At 40.1% G+C, this 13,445-nt stretch overlaps 1 protein-coding gene across 2 annotated transcripts in view; it reads right to left on the bottom strand.

Moving 5' to 3' along the window:
- Window positions 1-13,445, bottom strand: part of ADAMTS9 (ADAM metallopeptidase with thrombospondin type 1 motif 9) — a 157,205-nt gene that overhangs the window by 11,412 nt on the left and 132,348 nt on the right. For both annotated transcript variants that reach the window (XM_026679438.2, XM_087954552.1), the window contains exons 31-34: window positions 8,663-8,833; window positions 5,207-5,401; window positions 1,499-1,631; window positions 15-109 (exon numbers count right to left, since the gene is read on the bottom strand). In XM_026679438.2, coding sequence (XP_026535223.2) covers window positions 15-109; window positions 1,499-1,631; window positions 5,207-5,401; window positions 8,663-8,833 — 594 coding nt within the window. The remainder of the gene's footprint in view (window positions 1-14; window positions 110-1,498; window positions 1,632-5,206; window positions 5,402-8,662; window positions 8,834-13,445) is intronic.

Here is a 13,445-nt window from a genome sequence, read left to right on the forward strand (position 1 = left end):
TATTTGAATCACACCTTTAAAAGTCTTCCTTTAACTTTCATAAAATATTCACCATCCTCAGTAATGACTTTGAGTCTTTTTGCTTCTTTGCAGCTTGTTGGTAGTTCACCTAAAATAAGGAAAAGAAAGATGAGGTTCTAATCAGCAAAAACAAAACAGTCAAAAAATAACACAGTGTGGATTTCTAACAGCTGATCAGTGGAATATTACTGTGAATATTTCAAATGAAATAGCTTCAATTATTTAATTAAAGAGAAAGACCTTGGAAGTGTATGAAGCAGGGAACCTCCCCCACCAACACCTGTAGTGATGTTATATAATTTGTAAAAGGTAAGATTTTGTGTGTGTGTGTGTGTGTGTGTGTGTGTGTGTGTGTGTGTGGGAATGACTCAGCACCAGGCTTCCAATGTCAGTGCAACCTATGGCATTTTGCTCACATAGCCATCTAAGTGATATGTTATCACTGGTTGCTCTTCATTTCAAGTGATACCAGCCCCAGCGTTAGGCAAAGCATGCCCACCAAGCCATGCCCACCGAACCAGTGATAAAACAATTTGAATCTCACCACTGACCTAGATCCTAGGAAATTTTATTTGTGCCTTACATTCATTTCCCTCCCCCTTTGCTTCTTCGTGCATTCGAGACTGCACAAATGATGGTCTTTCAAGAACTGAGCCCCATGCATTGTCATGAAATCAAGCACTGTAATATTCCCTGCTATTTCTGTTGTTGCCTTCCTGGCTTAGAAAGTGCTGCAGGGCATTTTTACAATGTACCACTGAAGTAATGCCAAAGCTTCAGATCACTTGAGGGTTCTTCAAACCAGAGTTCCCAAATACTTAAGAGAGATTGTGTGAGCGTGGAAAGGAGCTGTTTTTTTTTTTTTTAAAAAAATCCTTCTAAAGGAGTGTTTCTCAACCGTGGCAACTTTAAGTGGCATGGACTTCAACTCCCAGAATTCCCCAGCCAGCAAGGCTTAATTTAATTTGACTGAAAAAGTGTGAGACGTGATATAAAAATGTGTGGAACTAGATCTGAATTAGTGCAGGATTAAAAGCAGAGGTGGTATTCAGCAGCTCTGACCAGTTCTGGAGAACCGGTAGCAGAAATTTTGAGTAGTTCAGAGAACCGGCAAATACCACCTCTGACTAGCCCTGCTCCCATCTATTCTCTGCCTCCCATTGAGTCCCAGCTGATCAGCTGGGTCTTCTTTTGTTGCCCTGCACAGGAGAACAGAGCTGGAAAGCAGGCTAGTGGGGTGGAGAGGGAATGGGGATTTTGCAGTAACCTTCCCTCAGGAATGGGGAGGGAATAGGAATTTTGCAGTAACCTTCCCCCAATAATGGGGTGGGAATGGAGATTTTACAGTAACCGTCCCCTGTCACCCACCAAACCATGTCATGCCCACCAAGCCACGCCCACAGAACCGGTAGTGAAAAGTTTTGAATCCCAGCACTGATTAAAAGGAAAAATAAAACTCATTTCCAAAGAGTCTTACAATTATGGATGTTGTGGCATGGTCTCCTTTCCTCAGGTTTTAAATCATCAAGGCACAAAGTACTTGCTTGGTCATTGTTTGTGAGGCACTGAACTGACCGATGCATCACCCCAATTCCACAAGTCACCGAACACTGAAAAGAAAGGAAACCAAATTCAGAACCTTTCCTAATACCTATGTATAGCTTTCTAGTGAATTATGGGGAGAAAAAAAGAGAGAATGAAAACTTAAAACCAAAGCTTAATTTAAAGACTGATAAAAAAAAGTGTTCGTGCATCTTTATCCTGTTGGCTCTTCTGAACTCTACAAATGCTTTATTACGTATTTGGAACAACTGTGTGAAAATTAAGATGCTCTTTAAAAACACAAAGATATTAGGAACTATGCACAGTGAGAACTACAAGCCTATGGAGGCTTAAATAGCAGAACCATTTTTAAAAGTAGAAAAAACGGGGGAGGAAACTTTTCACACACTATGCAGTTTTTACCCAGTGCTATAAACAGCAATTTGCCATCTAACTAACTCGCTCTCTCTGTGCAACCTATACAGATTTGCTTGCTGGCAGGCATATTATCACAGCTATTTATGACTGGATATAGTAATATACCATCTGAAAAAAGGACATGCTGAAAGAAAACCAATTAATTGTTCAAAATATCATTGATCTTTCTGCAATAAAACTCTTTGGTAAGGTGCAGATCAAAGATGGAACAATTAAGGAGAAGTAGCAGGATAAACTGCAGGATAAATTGCAGACTGCATCAGCTGTTTGCAGTTATTTAGAGAAATTATTTTCAAAACAATAAACAAACACAGATGGATACATATATGGTTAAAGAATAAATAAGCTTAAGGTAACACTTCCCATTTTTAGCACAAACTAGAAACTACATTGTCCCTAATTTAAGAGCACATTAGAGGGTTTTGAGAGCACATCTAAGTCACCTTTGGGTGGGCAGAGGATTATCTATAACTGGTTGGAAGGAGTACACGGGTTCCAACATTGGGTGAGACAAAGATGCAAAATGGGTAGGACAAAATGTTAATGTTTTTAAAACCATGCTAAGCCACTTTAAGATTTACATTACGGCTTTTGCGTTTCCAGCCTCAAAAATAGAAAAAAATATATGAATTTGCTGAATTTTCTCGAATGGAACTTCCTTGCTCTAACCCACACTTCTCTAACTGCGTCAGTAATAACTACTGAAAAGAAATATAAGCAACATTTCACCATAACAGACTATTCAAGGACTAATTTCTCTTTTAGCAAAGATCTACAGCCACAACAAGCTTTGTATCGTAAAATGTATGAAGCCAAGTGAAAATCCATCTAGTAAATATGAAAGTTACTTGAAGAGCTGTCAAGAAAGGCTCTTTTCTAAAGTTCAAATGGATTGGATTTTATTTCTGTATCCAAGCAATACAAACAATTGGTCACAGCGAGAGGAGAGCCTTCTGAACTCCAAACAAATGCCAGACTTTTCAGTTGTGTAGGAATGGTGTTAGAAGGAAAGAAAGATCTGTATGTGACCTTGTAAATGGAATTTGGGTTTTTCAGTAGCAAAATTCTGTATCTCCTAGCAACACAGGACCACACAATCTGACCACCTTGGTTTAAGCATGCTTCGGTCAACACTTACTTATTTAGTGTTGGCCTGCCTAGCTTTCTTTCTTCATTTATTCAACCGCCTAGAGTTCATATTGCTTTTCCTTATGCATGAGGAGAAACAATGATTGGCAGTGAGGAGATAACCTAGGTAAGGAAAAATGAATTCTCTCTGAAGCCACAACTGAATCTGGAACACATTTTCTATCCTTTGTTGCTATTTTCTATTTATGTTAACTGGTTGGTTGCTCATTTTATTTCATTTTATTTATTGCCATGAACCAAACATGTACTTCTCAAAGCCACTAACATTTATGTCAGCAGAGATATAATTATGTAGATATCCTTTGTATACACATAAAAACTGTAAATTCTGGCCATTCATTGTAGGTAAGGTAAAGGTTCCCCTCACATATACATGCTAGTCCTTTCCGGCTCTAGGGGGCGGTGCTCATCTCCGTTACAAAACCGAAGAGCCAGCGCTGTCTGAAGAAGTCTCCGTGATCATGTGGCTGGCATGACTAAATGCCGAAGGCGCACAGAACACTGTTACCTTCCCACCAAAGTGGTCCCTATTTTTCTACTTGCATTTCTACATGCTTTCGAACTCCTAGGTTGGCAGAAGCTGGGACAAGTAACGGGAGCTCACTCCGTTACGCGGTGCTAGAGATTCGAACTGCCGACCTTTCTGATCGAAAAGCTCAGCATCTTAGCCACTGAGCCACTGTGTCCCCTTTTGTAGGTAGGGAGAATTAAATCAGGGTAGGCAACCTTTGAAGGGTGAAAAGGTGTATTTGGCAACAGGCCATTTTCCAAAACATAAATGGGGCCATGAAAATGAGGTGAGTGGGACCAAACCAGGAACTAAAATTCATTAAATATAATTAATCCATTTGTATTTAATAAGTGTTCCCTTTAGCATGTTGAATGTACAACTCAGTAGCAAGTCTGTATGAAACTTGTAGGTGAGACCATCAATTAGCAGAGAGTGAGGTATAATTAGTGTACTGATGGTGCTCAGTTGTACATTTGTACCCTGGGCTGCTCTTAAGGTTCTTTTCTGGTATGTGGAGGCTGGATGGGAAAGGTCAGTTTTTGTTTTAATTCTAGCAAGCCCAAATGGTTGTAGGCTTTAAGGCCTCCAGAATCTGACGATATTTCTACCTTTGACTCTGGTTAGGGTGGCAGACAATTTGCAGGTACTCCTGAGCTTGCAGCTGTTGACTGAGAAGAGGGCAGCCGTGGCCTTGAAGGTTTTTGTGCAATCCATTTGGTGTATAACTTGTGGCCCTTCTTACCTGGAGAGGCTATGCTCATGGTCACCCATGCTTTGTTCACCTTCCAGTTGGACTGGTGCAATGTGATCTGCATGCAGTAGTTGCAAGGGATCTAGTGCTTTTCAAACTGTTCTGGCTCAGAGTAAGCTTTGGGGTGTTAATTCAAAGTGTCATAGTGCCAGGTTGTTTGCAGGACTGCCTTTATCTAAGTATTTCTGCTCATCCCACATAATGTGGCAGGTTAGACATGCTCTGTGTCCTTCTGCCATCTAGCAGGACCCAAGAGACATTCATTCCCTATTATGGCACCTATGGAAAAATGTTCCCCCTACACAATTGGATAAACTAACCCTGTTAGCCTTTTATAGGGTTTCAAAGATCTGGGTATCCTGCAAATATTGTGCCAAGGATGTCTGCTTAGCTGGATACATAAAATTATTTCAATTTCAGATAGTTCATTAGAAGCCCTGGTCACACTGTACTATTTATGTATGTTTAATTATTATATTTTTCTGTTACAGATATTTAAAAAACCCATTCTATATGTTCCGATGCCTTTTTAGCCAAAAACCAAAATTACTATGTTGAGAAGGACTGTCATATAAATCAATCAGTACATAGGAATAAATCAATAAATAGGAGGAGCATTTGGCATACAGTACATGGCTCTTGGGCATGAGTTTGTACAGCCATGGAACAGACAAAAGATAAAGATTACTTCATGAAGTAACACACAGTAATCCACGAAAGATTTCTTTAAGGTCAGTTGGGCTACGTAGCAAAATAAATCATGAATAATAACAAACAAAAATTTAGAAACATACACTTCCCCAATTTCCAACTCTCCACGATGCCAAAACAGGGCACTCGCCTAGATAGCATGACTGCACATTTGGTGGTGGGGTGCCTGGACAATGGACAGTGTTCTGATAACCGTACTCATAGTGATCTTTCCCTGTATAAATTTCACTGCAGGAAACCAGCCTTTGCTTGTAGCCTTTACCACAGGTCACAGAGCACTGAAAAATACAAAGCAAAAGAAACATGCAGTTTAAAAAAAAAAATCACCCAAAGAAAGCATTTGACAAAGTAGGAAATGAGCTATCCAGTGGCCTATGAAGTTTCACAAGTCAAATGTGAACTGCTACTATTTCCAGCTTGGGTACTTTCCAGATGTTTTGGCTTAAATTCCATCAGTAAAGTATTTTTCAGAGTATAAGCCGCACCTAGCTTTTGGGGAGGACAACAAGGGGGAAAAAAAAAATCTGCCTTTGCCTCCCAGCAATTTGCCTCCTTGCAGCAAACAGCAAACAGCCTAGTCAGCTTCAGCACAGCCTGATTTAGCACGAGCAGCTGATTGACGGTTGGACTGGCCTCCCGGAATACTGCCAGTCAGCTTTTCCAGGCTGCGGGGATCGCCGCTGTCACCGCCCATCACGGCCTCCACGCGCCCCATTTTCGGCCTCCGCGTGCCCCATTTTCAGCTTGTCCTGTTTTTGGCCCATTCCAGGCAGTGGGGATCGCTGCCTATCATCCCCACAGCATGAAACATCTGATCGCTGCTATTCTGGGAGGCAGATCCAACCACCAATCAGCTGCTCATGCTAAATCAGGCTGGGCTGAAACTGACCAGGCTGTTTGCTGAGGCAAATTGCTGAGCCAAAGGGTGGGGTCTGGTGGGTGGGCAGAGCTTCGGCAACATTCGCTCTATAAGATGCACAGACATTTCCACCCACTTTTGGCGGGCGGGGGGGGGGGGTGTGCATCTTATAGATTGAAAAATACACTATATTCCTTTGTTGGTCCTGGGGCTTGATTCCTCAGCTGGCAGGTTCATTGACTTAACTTCTGGGGAAGGTAAACTTCCTAGCTTTGCCTAGTTTGGGTGGGGAGTGATTTGTAAGTGTTACCTTGGAAGCATAGAATTTGGTAATCAACTTGGGAGGATGGATAACCTTGGTACTTCCCCATAATTTTTCTTCAGGGTTCACATCCTTTCCAGGAAATGAGGCAATCCATAAGAGATAGGTGACAATACAGGATTGATTGAAGTAGTACTTTACTTTGTATTCACCCTGTTTGTCAAACTAACAGCAGTGGTCATGGCGGAATTGAAAACTTTATATGGCTAGGAAGCTAAAGTACTAGAAAACAGAAGAACATAGGATGAATGTGAAGTGAAAGAAGAAGCTGGAGGCGAAATGTGATGGATTATTTCAATCCTGCCTTTTAATCCTTTGAGTACCTGTTTCAATTGCTCTGACAAATAGGGTGGGTGGGAACGTTGGAGGAAAATAGCCACAGTATCTTTTTAATTTTATGGAAACAGGGCCGAATGTTCTGGAACTCCTGTTGTTTGACTCTGTATGATTGATATTGCTTCCTGGAAACAGGAAGGCACCCTATATCCCTTTTACTATCTACTGGTGCAAAGCCCATATAGAATTTGTGAATAGGGTGGCTTTGTTCAAAGGAACGGATACAATATTTATATTTTATCATTTTTGGCTAGTTTTGACTGATATGGTTCTCCCCTAACTGTGAACTTTTTGTTTGCTTTCTTGAGGAAGCCAGAAGCACTTTTACTAGGAAAACATAGAAATCCGTGCTAAAAATGTTACTGAATTTCCTGCAAAGGTACAATTTTGCTGCTAGATTTTGGACTACAAATTAGGCAAATGGGTTTTCAAGCCAAATATAAATTTTTGATAGGACCAAGACTTCTGCTTCCTGATTAGATAGATAATTTGATTACCCCCTTCTTTCACTCAATAACAGAAAATTGCTGCCCAAATCCAGTCTTTCCCAATATCCTTCAGATGTATTGAAATTACAAATCCAACAATTTTGGATGTAGTCATTCCAACACAACTGGGAGACACAAGATTGGAGGACAAAGGACTTAAAATCTAGCTGTAGTTTGCAAATCTGATTCTATTTAACTTATTCTGGCTAGCAATCTTGAAAAACACAATGCCCCGGGAACTTTACAGACGATACTGTTGCAATTGACTTTATGTCACTTTCTCAACACTTTGGTAAAATACCAAAATAGATTAACCATGTTCTTTTTAAGGTTAAGATTTCCAACTTCTCTAAAGTACTCTTTTCTGTACATACAATACTAGCATCAGATTTAGGGGAGACCTTTGAAATAAAATGTGTTCTAGGTGAGATCTTACTAAGATGGTCCAATTTCTTTATTATTACTGTCTATTCCAGACAGCTGTCTAACAATGTTGGCATCAACACACAGTGGAAAGCCAAATGGTCTGCTGAATGCCCAGATATAGGCAGTTACGTAGTTGACCTTACACAAAAGATGCCAGGTTTTGACCTTCCTCACCAGCATTGGTCAACTCTGAACAGGATCCGTATCCAACATGGTGTCTGCCAGGACTCATTGTTTAAGTGGGGTCTTGTCTCTACCCCTCAGTATGACTGTGGTGTTCCTCAACAAAATATCCATCACATTGTGTCTGAATTTCCATCAAGAGCTTACACCAGCCCAATGTCTGATTTTTTCAACATAGACCACCCTGTCCTTGAATGGCTGGACTGGATATTAACATTTGAACCACTCTAAGTTCATGTATTTGCCATACGCTAAATAAATAAATAAATCCAGACAGTCATGAAACTTCAATAGAAACTACTCCATCTATTTCACATGAATGCTCATAAGCGACATTTGATTGAAGTAGTAAAAAGTTCCAGATACTGGCAGCTGGACCTTTCTATAAAAATTAGCTTTGACACCTGTCTGCAAATGCCAACTTTTGATGGCAGCCCTATCTCTACTTTGCTGCAAGCATTAAGATTCTTCAGCTTTGATTTGATTAAGAATAATTTCTGAGCTTCATTAGAATGAACAGTGGTTGTACAGATGCTCCACAGGTTTGAGAACCCTTTTCTACTATGAGCTAAGCATACTTTCTGCCAAGTCTCTCCCCACTACCTTCGCTTTTGGTAACCCAACAAATCAATCAATGAAGAACCAACTTCCTTTCCTCCTGGGAATCAGGACTACATTCCACCACAACGCCATGGAGGAGATTCTTCTAATTGCTAAGGGATGCTGGTAGGCTACATGTATTCCCTATGACTTTTATCCCTGTTAGTAATTTTTAAACATCATTTTCAATTATTAAATAGGAAAGAGCATTACAAAGCTGGCTGGTTTGCACATTTTATCTTGCCTTTCTGTATAACTGTCATTGATTATAGTTTAACAACTAAGCCTTGCTGGTTTTTTCTTTGCCCAGAGTTAAGACACATACCTCTGACCAGTCTCCTGTAATCCAAATGTATTCACATGGGGGTAAGGTGCAAATCTCAACATCGGATGGCTTCTTGCTTGGATCACAGTGAAGACTATCAACTTCGTGCATGTTTTGGTCAACACAGATAAGTTTCCGGTATCTAGACCCCTTGCCGCAGGTTTTGCTACACTGTCAACATCAAAAGAATAAAGAGAGCAGTTGGTAGACATAATACGACACCAATGTAGTTAGATGACCCCCCCTCCCCCCAAAAAGTATAAGTATAAGAAAGTATAAGTATAAGTATGAGTATAAGACGTTTGCTCAGGGACAAACAATTTCTCTTGGCTTGATGGTCGCTCCAGATTTTACATGGCATGTTGAAGGCTGTATTCAAAATATAGGTAGGGCTAAGATCTGTTCTAAGAGGGGAGTAGTAGGTTTTTAAGAGGTGAAATGAATGTCCTAAATATATACAAAGCCTATAGCCGTGATGGTGAACCTATGGCATGCGTGCCGGAAGTGGCACACAGAGCCATCTTCGCTGGCATGTGAGCCATCGCCCCGGAGCAGGTCCACTACACGTGTGCATGCCGCCCGCCAGCTGATCGTCGGGTAGCTGCTGCACATGTGCAGGGGCACGCGCGAGACGCACACACAGAAAGGCGCGGGGCATGCATGTGCAGAGATGTGCGGCGTGCATGCAGGGAAGTTGTGCGCGCATGTGCAAGGGGTGTGGGCACTCCTGCATGCATTTCCTTATGGGTGTTGGCATGCATGTGTGTGCGTGCACTTTTAGCACGTAAAGACAGAAAGGTTAGCCATCACTGGCCTATAGCATCCATTTTGCCCTTAACCCTAATCCTTTAAAACTCCCCACATGCAAAAAAAAGAGTTAATATCTTAGCTCTAAAACTAAGAAAGCTGTGATTCTTTTAAGCAGTTTCCTTTACTGTTCCTCGCCTATAGATCAAAATCTTACCAAATTAAAAGAAACTACTTAACACCATTAAACATATTCTGAGAACTACTAGGGAAGAATCGTCTTAACTGTCTCCCATCTAAATTTTGCTAACTTTTGCTCCACATGTATAGGTATCTTTGTTCTATTAAGTTATCCACGCTAATATTAATTGTTGAAAAATCATATTAGCAGCTGTTCATAGAAAATCTAACTCAACTCTACAATAAACGCTCTCAGCAGAAAATAAAATTTGGGGATAGGAAAGGTAAAAGACAGAATGAAGTAGCCACCCAATAGGTAAATATTGCTATTTTGTGTTATATGGTATGCACATAGCTTTCAAATATGCAAGAACAGTAACATACTACTGCTGCAATTTTATTTTATTTACAGTGTTATTACACTGTAATGTAATAACAGTACAGTTTATTTACAGTGTTAAGGCAATTTAGAATTAAAACACAATACAATCTAAACTGTACTAACACAAATTAAATTCATTAATGCAAAACAAACATCATCCACAGCTTCAAAAAGGTAGCACTTGAAATATTGTGCAAATTTGTTTCTTTCCCTAAAATTCCAAGGGATTATTCAAGTGGGCCCAATAAATCCACCTACATCATAATCATGTTTCACCATTCTAAATAGGCGAAAATTACTTCAACCCACTGAGCCTCTCTAGAACTTTCCAATCCTCATTAAAAATGCAATAATTTCATAGTGTGTAATAATTACTGTGGAATGACTGCAGCTGTACAGCCCACTCTTAACCATGTATTATGTATATTAAATGAACACCAGTACTAGATTTGTAAGTGCTTTCTTTAGGGATTACTGAAAATAGATAACAAATGGCACTTTGCTTAACTGGAAGCAAAGTGACAGCCCAAGAAATTTTCCTTCTTTGACTTCAATACTTCCTTTTACATTGAATCACAAAATAGTGGACTTGTACAGTATAGCCATTTACTGTACTGTATATGTACTTTACAATATAACTACCTAGTATCACTTATTTGGTCTTTTCACCCTATTTCCATATCTATAGGAAATACAACAACTCACTGAAACATTATTGAAACCAAACTAACATTTTATAGGGGACTCTTCTGAAGATATAAATGATATAGTCAGTAACAAGGGAGATTCACCTGTTTGCAGGCTTGAGTAAGTAGCACCTGACTCAACAGAGCAAATTCGATGGCCCCAATATTTTGATTCCTGGGTCTGAAATTCCAGTATTCTCGTACATTAATGCCCTTTCCATCTATTTAACTGTTCTAAATCTAATTTAAAATACACCTGAGAATGACCTGAGCAGCTTGAGTATTCTTGGATCTATGAGTATATCATGGATATATGCTATAAGTCTAAAGGTGGCAAAGAGATGCAATCTAGTCAACTCTTTCTGACTGTTACCTGAGCACTAAAACCTCTCAATGAATCAATATTTGCTTGCTGCCCATCAACTAAGCAGAGATCTCTTTCCCCGTTTCACAAGCACAGAACAATTTTAAAAATGCTATTCATTTCCGATAGTATGCTAGGGACCTCCAAACTTCTAATGCTGGAACATAGCCAAGTCTGCCTTTGGGTTTCTTGACTAAAGATACTAGTAAGTGAAAGATCATCAGATTTGGAGGCAAAGTCCCCCTTGGATAAAAACACGAGAGTTGTCCTTTCTGCAGCAATATTTACTGCTTACATAGCATTTTCACTCCCATCAATTCTGTATCACTGTACAGTGATATATTAAAATTGCTCACAATGGTTACAAGATTATGTAATTGATGAGGGATTCATCCTTCTTCAATAACAGGAAATGCTTTGTTCCCCAAGACTAAAACAAGGTTCTGGGGTGACATTCTGCAGTTGCTGCCACCTTAATTTCAGAAGGCCTTAAGTAGAATCAACCATGAAGGCAATTCAGAAAGGCAGTAGGTTCACTAAAACGAAGCTGAGGTGGGAATGAGGGAAATGGTTACTCAAACATATCAGAACCTACCAGAAATATGTGGTGCTGGCTGCCATTATATTCCAGCAAAATTCCTGAATTTGAGTACTTGATCAAAAGTCGGATACATTCATTACCTCAGGAATGTGACACATTCTTCCCACCTTCACAGGGTACTGTGAGAGGTTAAGACAATTTTCTGGAAATCTAATATCCCCAAATTCTTCTCTGATGAAGTTGATGGACACCTATTTAGATCATTTAAATGGGGTGGGGTGAACAAACTTATATAGTATTTGACTATAAATGGCTATCAGCCTTACTGACAGTTTTTATTAAGAAACCATAGACAGCATACTTTAAAGCAGGGGGTCACCAACCTTTTGGACCTCAGGGACCACCAAACTCACAAGTTTTGATCCCAGGGACCACTAACCGGTTCTGTAGGCATGACCTAATTTGTGGGTGTGGCTTGGTGGTCATGTGACGGCATGGCTTGTATGTAAATATTACAAATATTTATATAAATATTGAATTTTTTATAAAAAAGAGCAACTTTTACCCAAAATCAGGCAAAGCAGGCAGGCAGATTGAGTTGCTCACAGAATCACAGATTCATTCAGAAATCTATCTGCTATTGGCTAGCTCAATCTGGCACATAAAATTTGCTTGCAAGCAAACTCACAAAATTAACTCACAACACACCATGTATGTAAATATTGCTTTTTTTTTAAATTAAAAAAGAGCAATTTTTACCCAAAATCAGGCAAAGCAGGCAGGCAGAGTTGCTCACAGAATCATTCAGTGATCTATCTGCCACTGGCTAGCTCAGTCTCTCAAATTTGCTTGCCGTGAGTCTGCACTGAATATGCTTGCAAGCAAACCTTCAGTCCTAAGGGAGGTTCGGCAGAGCCGAAGATCTAAAGACTAGCTAGAAAGCAAGAAATCCAACTGTTTCCTGCTTCCTAGATAATCTAAATCTCCCGCACAGCAGAACAGATGATGGTCGAAAAAAAGGAAAAATAGCAATTTTAGCAGGCAAGTTTGCCGGGTAAAGGAGTGAGTGGGTGGGGAGGGTTCCTGCGGGCCATGTGGGCTGCACAGCCTTATGTTTCTGCGCAGCCTGGATTAATTGCTTTGGGGGTGCTCTGGGGGTGAGATTTCTCTGCGGCCCACCAAAATTTTCTCAAGGCCCACCAGTGGGCCACGGCCCACTGGTTGGCAACCGCTGCTTTAAAGAGCAATAGATGACAATGCCTCTGACCATGTTTATGGACCTCCTGAATGCAGCCAGTCAGAGAAGGCTAAGCTAGATGGACAGTTGGCCTGATCCAGCAGGTCTCTTGTGTCCTTCCATGGGAAAAAAAATCTCCTCTCTGCTGTCTTTCCTTTGATTTACACTTGTGCTGACTTCCTCTTCATCGGTAATCCGTAACTTGTGTTTACTTTGGACATTTTTTTCCTAAATCCCTTGGCTCAAAGTTTCCATTTTATTTTGGAAACAACAGCCTAGTTCAGAGCACAAGAAACCATTAAGCACATGAGGTAAACTGAAGGGGAAGTAATCAGTGATATGTGTTATTTGCCAATTAAGTTAAGAACGGAAATGTGCTTCTTCTGAATATGTGCTTCTGTGGGTGTTCTTCTCAGAGACATGCAATATTTGGTAGTACTTATATAACGGTGAAAGTACACTCAACAGAAAATAGCTAGTCAGAAGTCTGGTAGAAATATATGGAGAGTAGCTATCTCTTAATATATCAAGAAACTAAAACAACTCTGAATACCATTTATATCCACAGCAATCATCTTTACCAGCTTATCCATTCTTAAACAAAACAAAGGGCAATTATTTTCTACTAACAAGGTTATTATTTTTT

This window comes from Notechis scutatus, chromosome 2 (assembly GCF_049901735.1).
Source record: "Notechis scutatus isolate UNSWTSFEM ecotype Mainland chromosome 2, rNotScu1.2, whole genome shotgun sequence".
Classification (NCBI taxonomy): Eukaryota; Metazoa; Chordata; class Lepidosauria; order Squamata; family Elapidae; genus Notechis; species Notechis scutatus.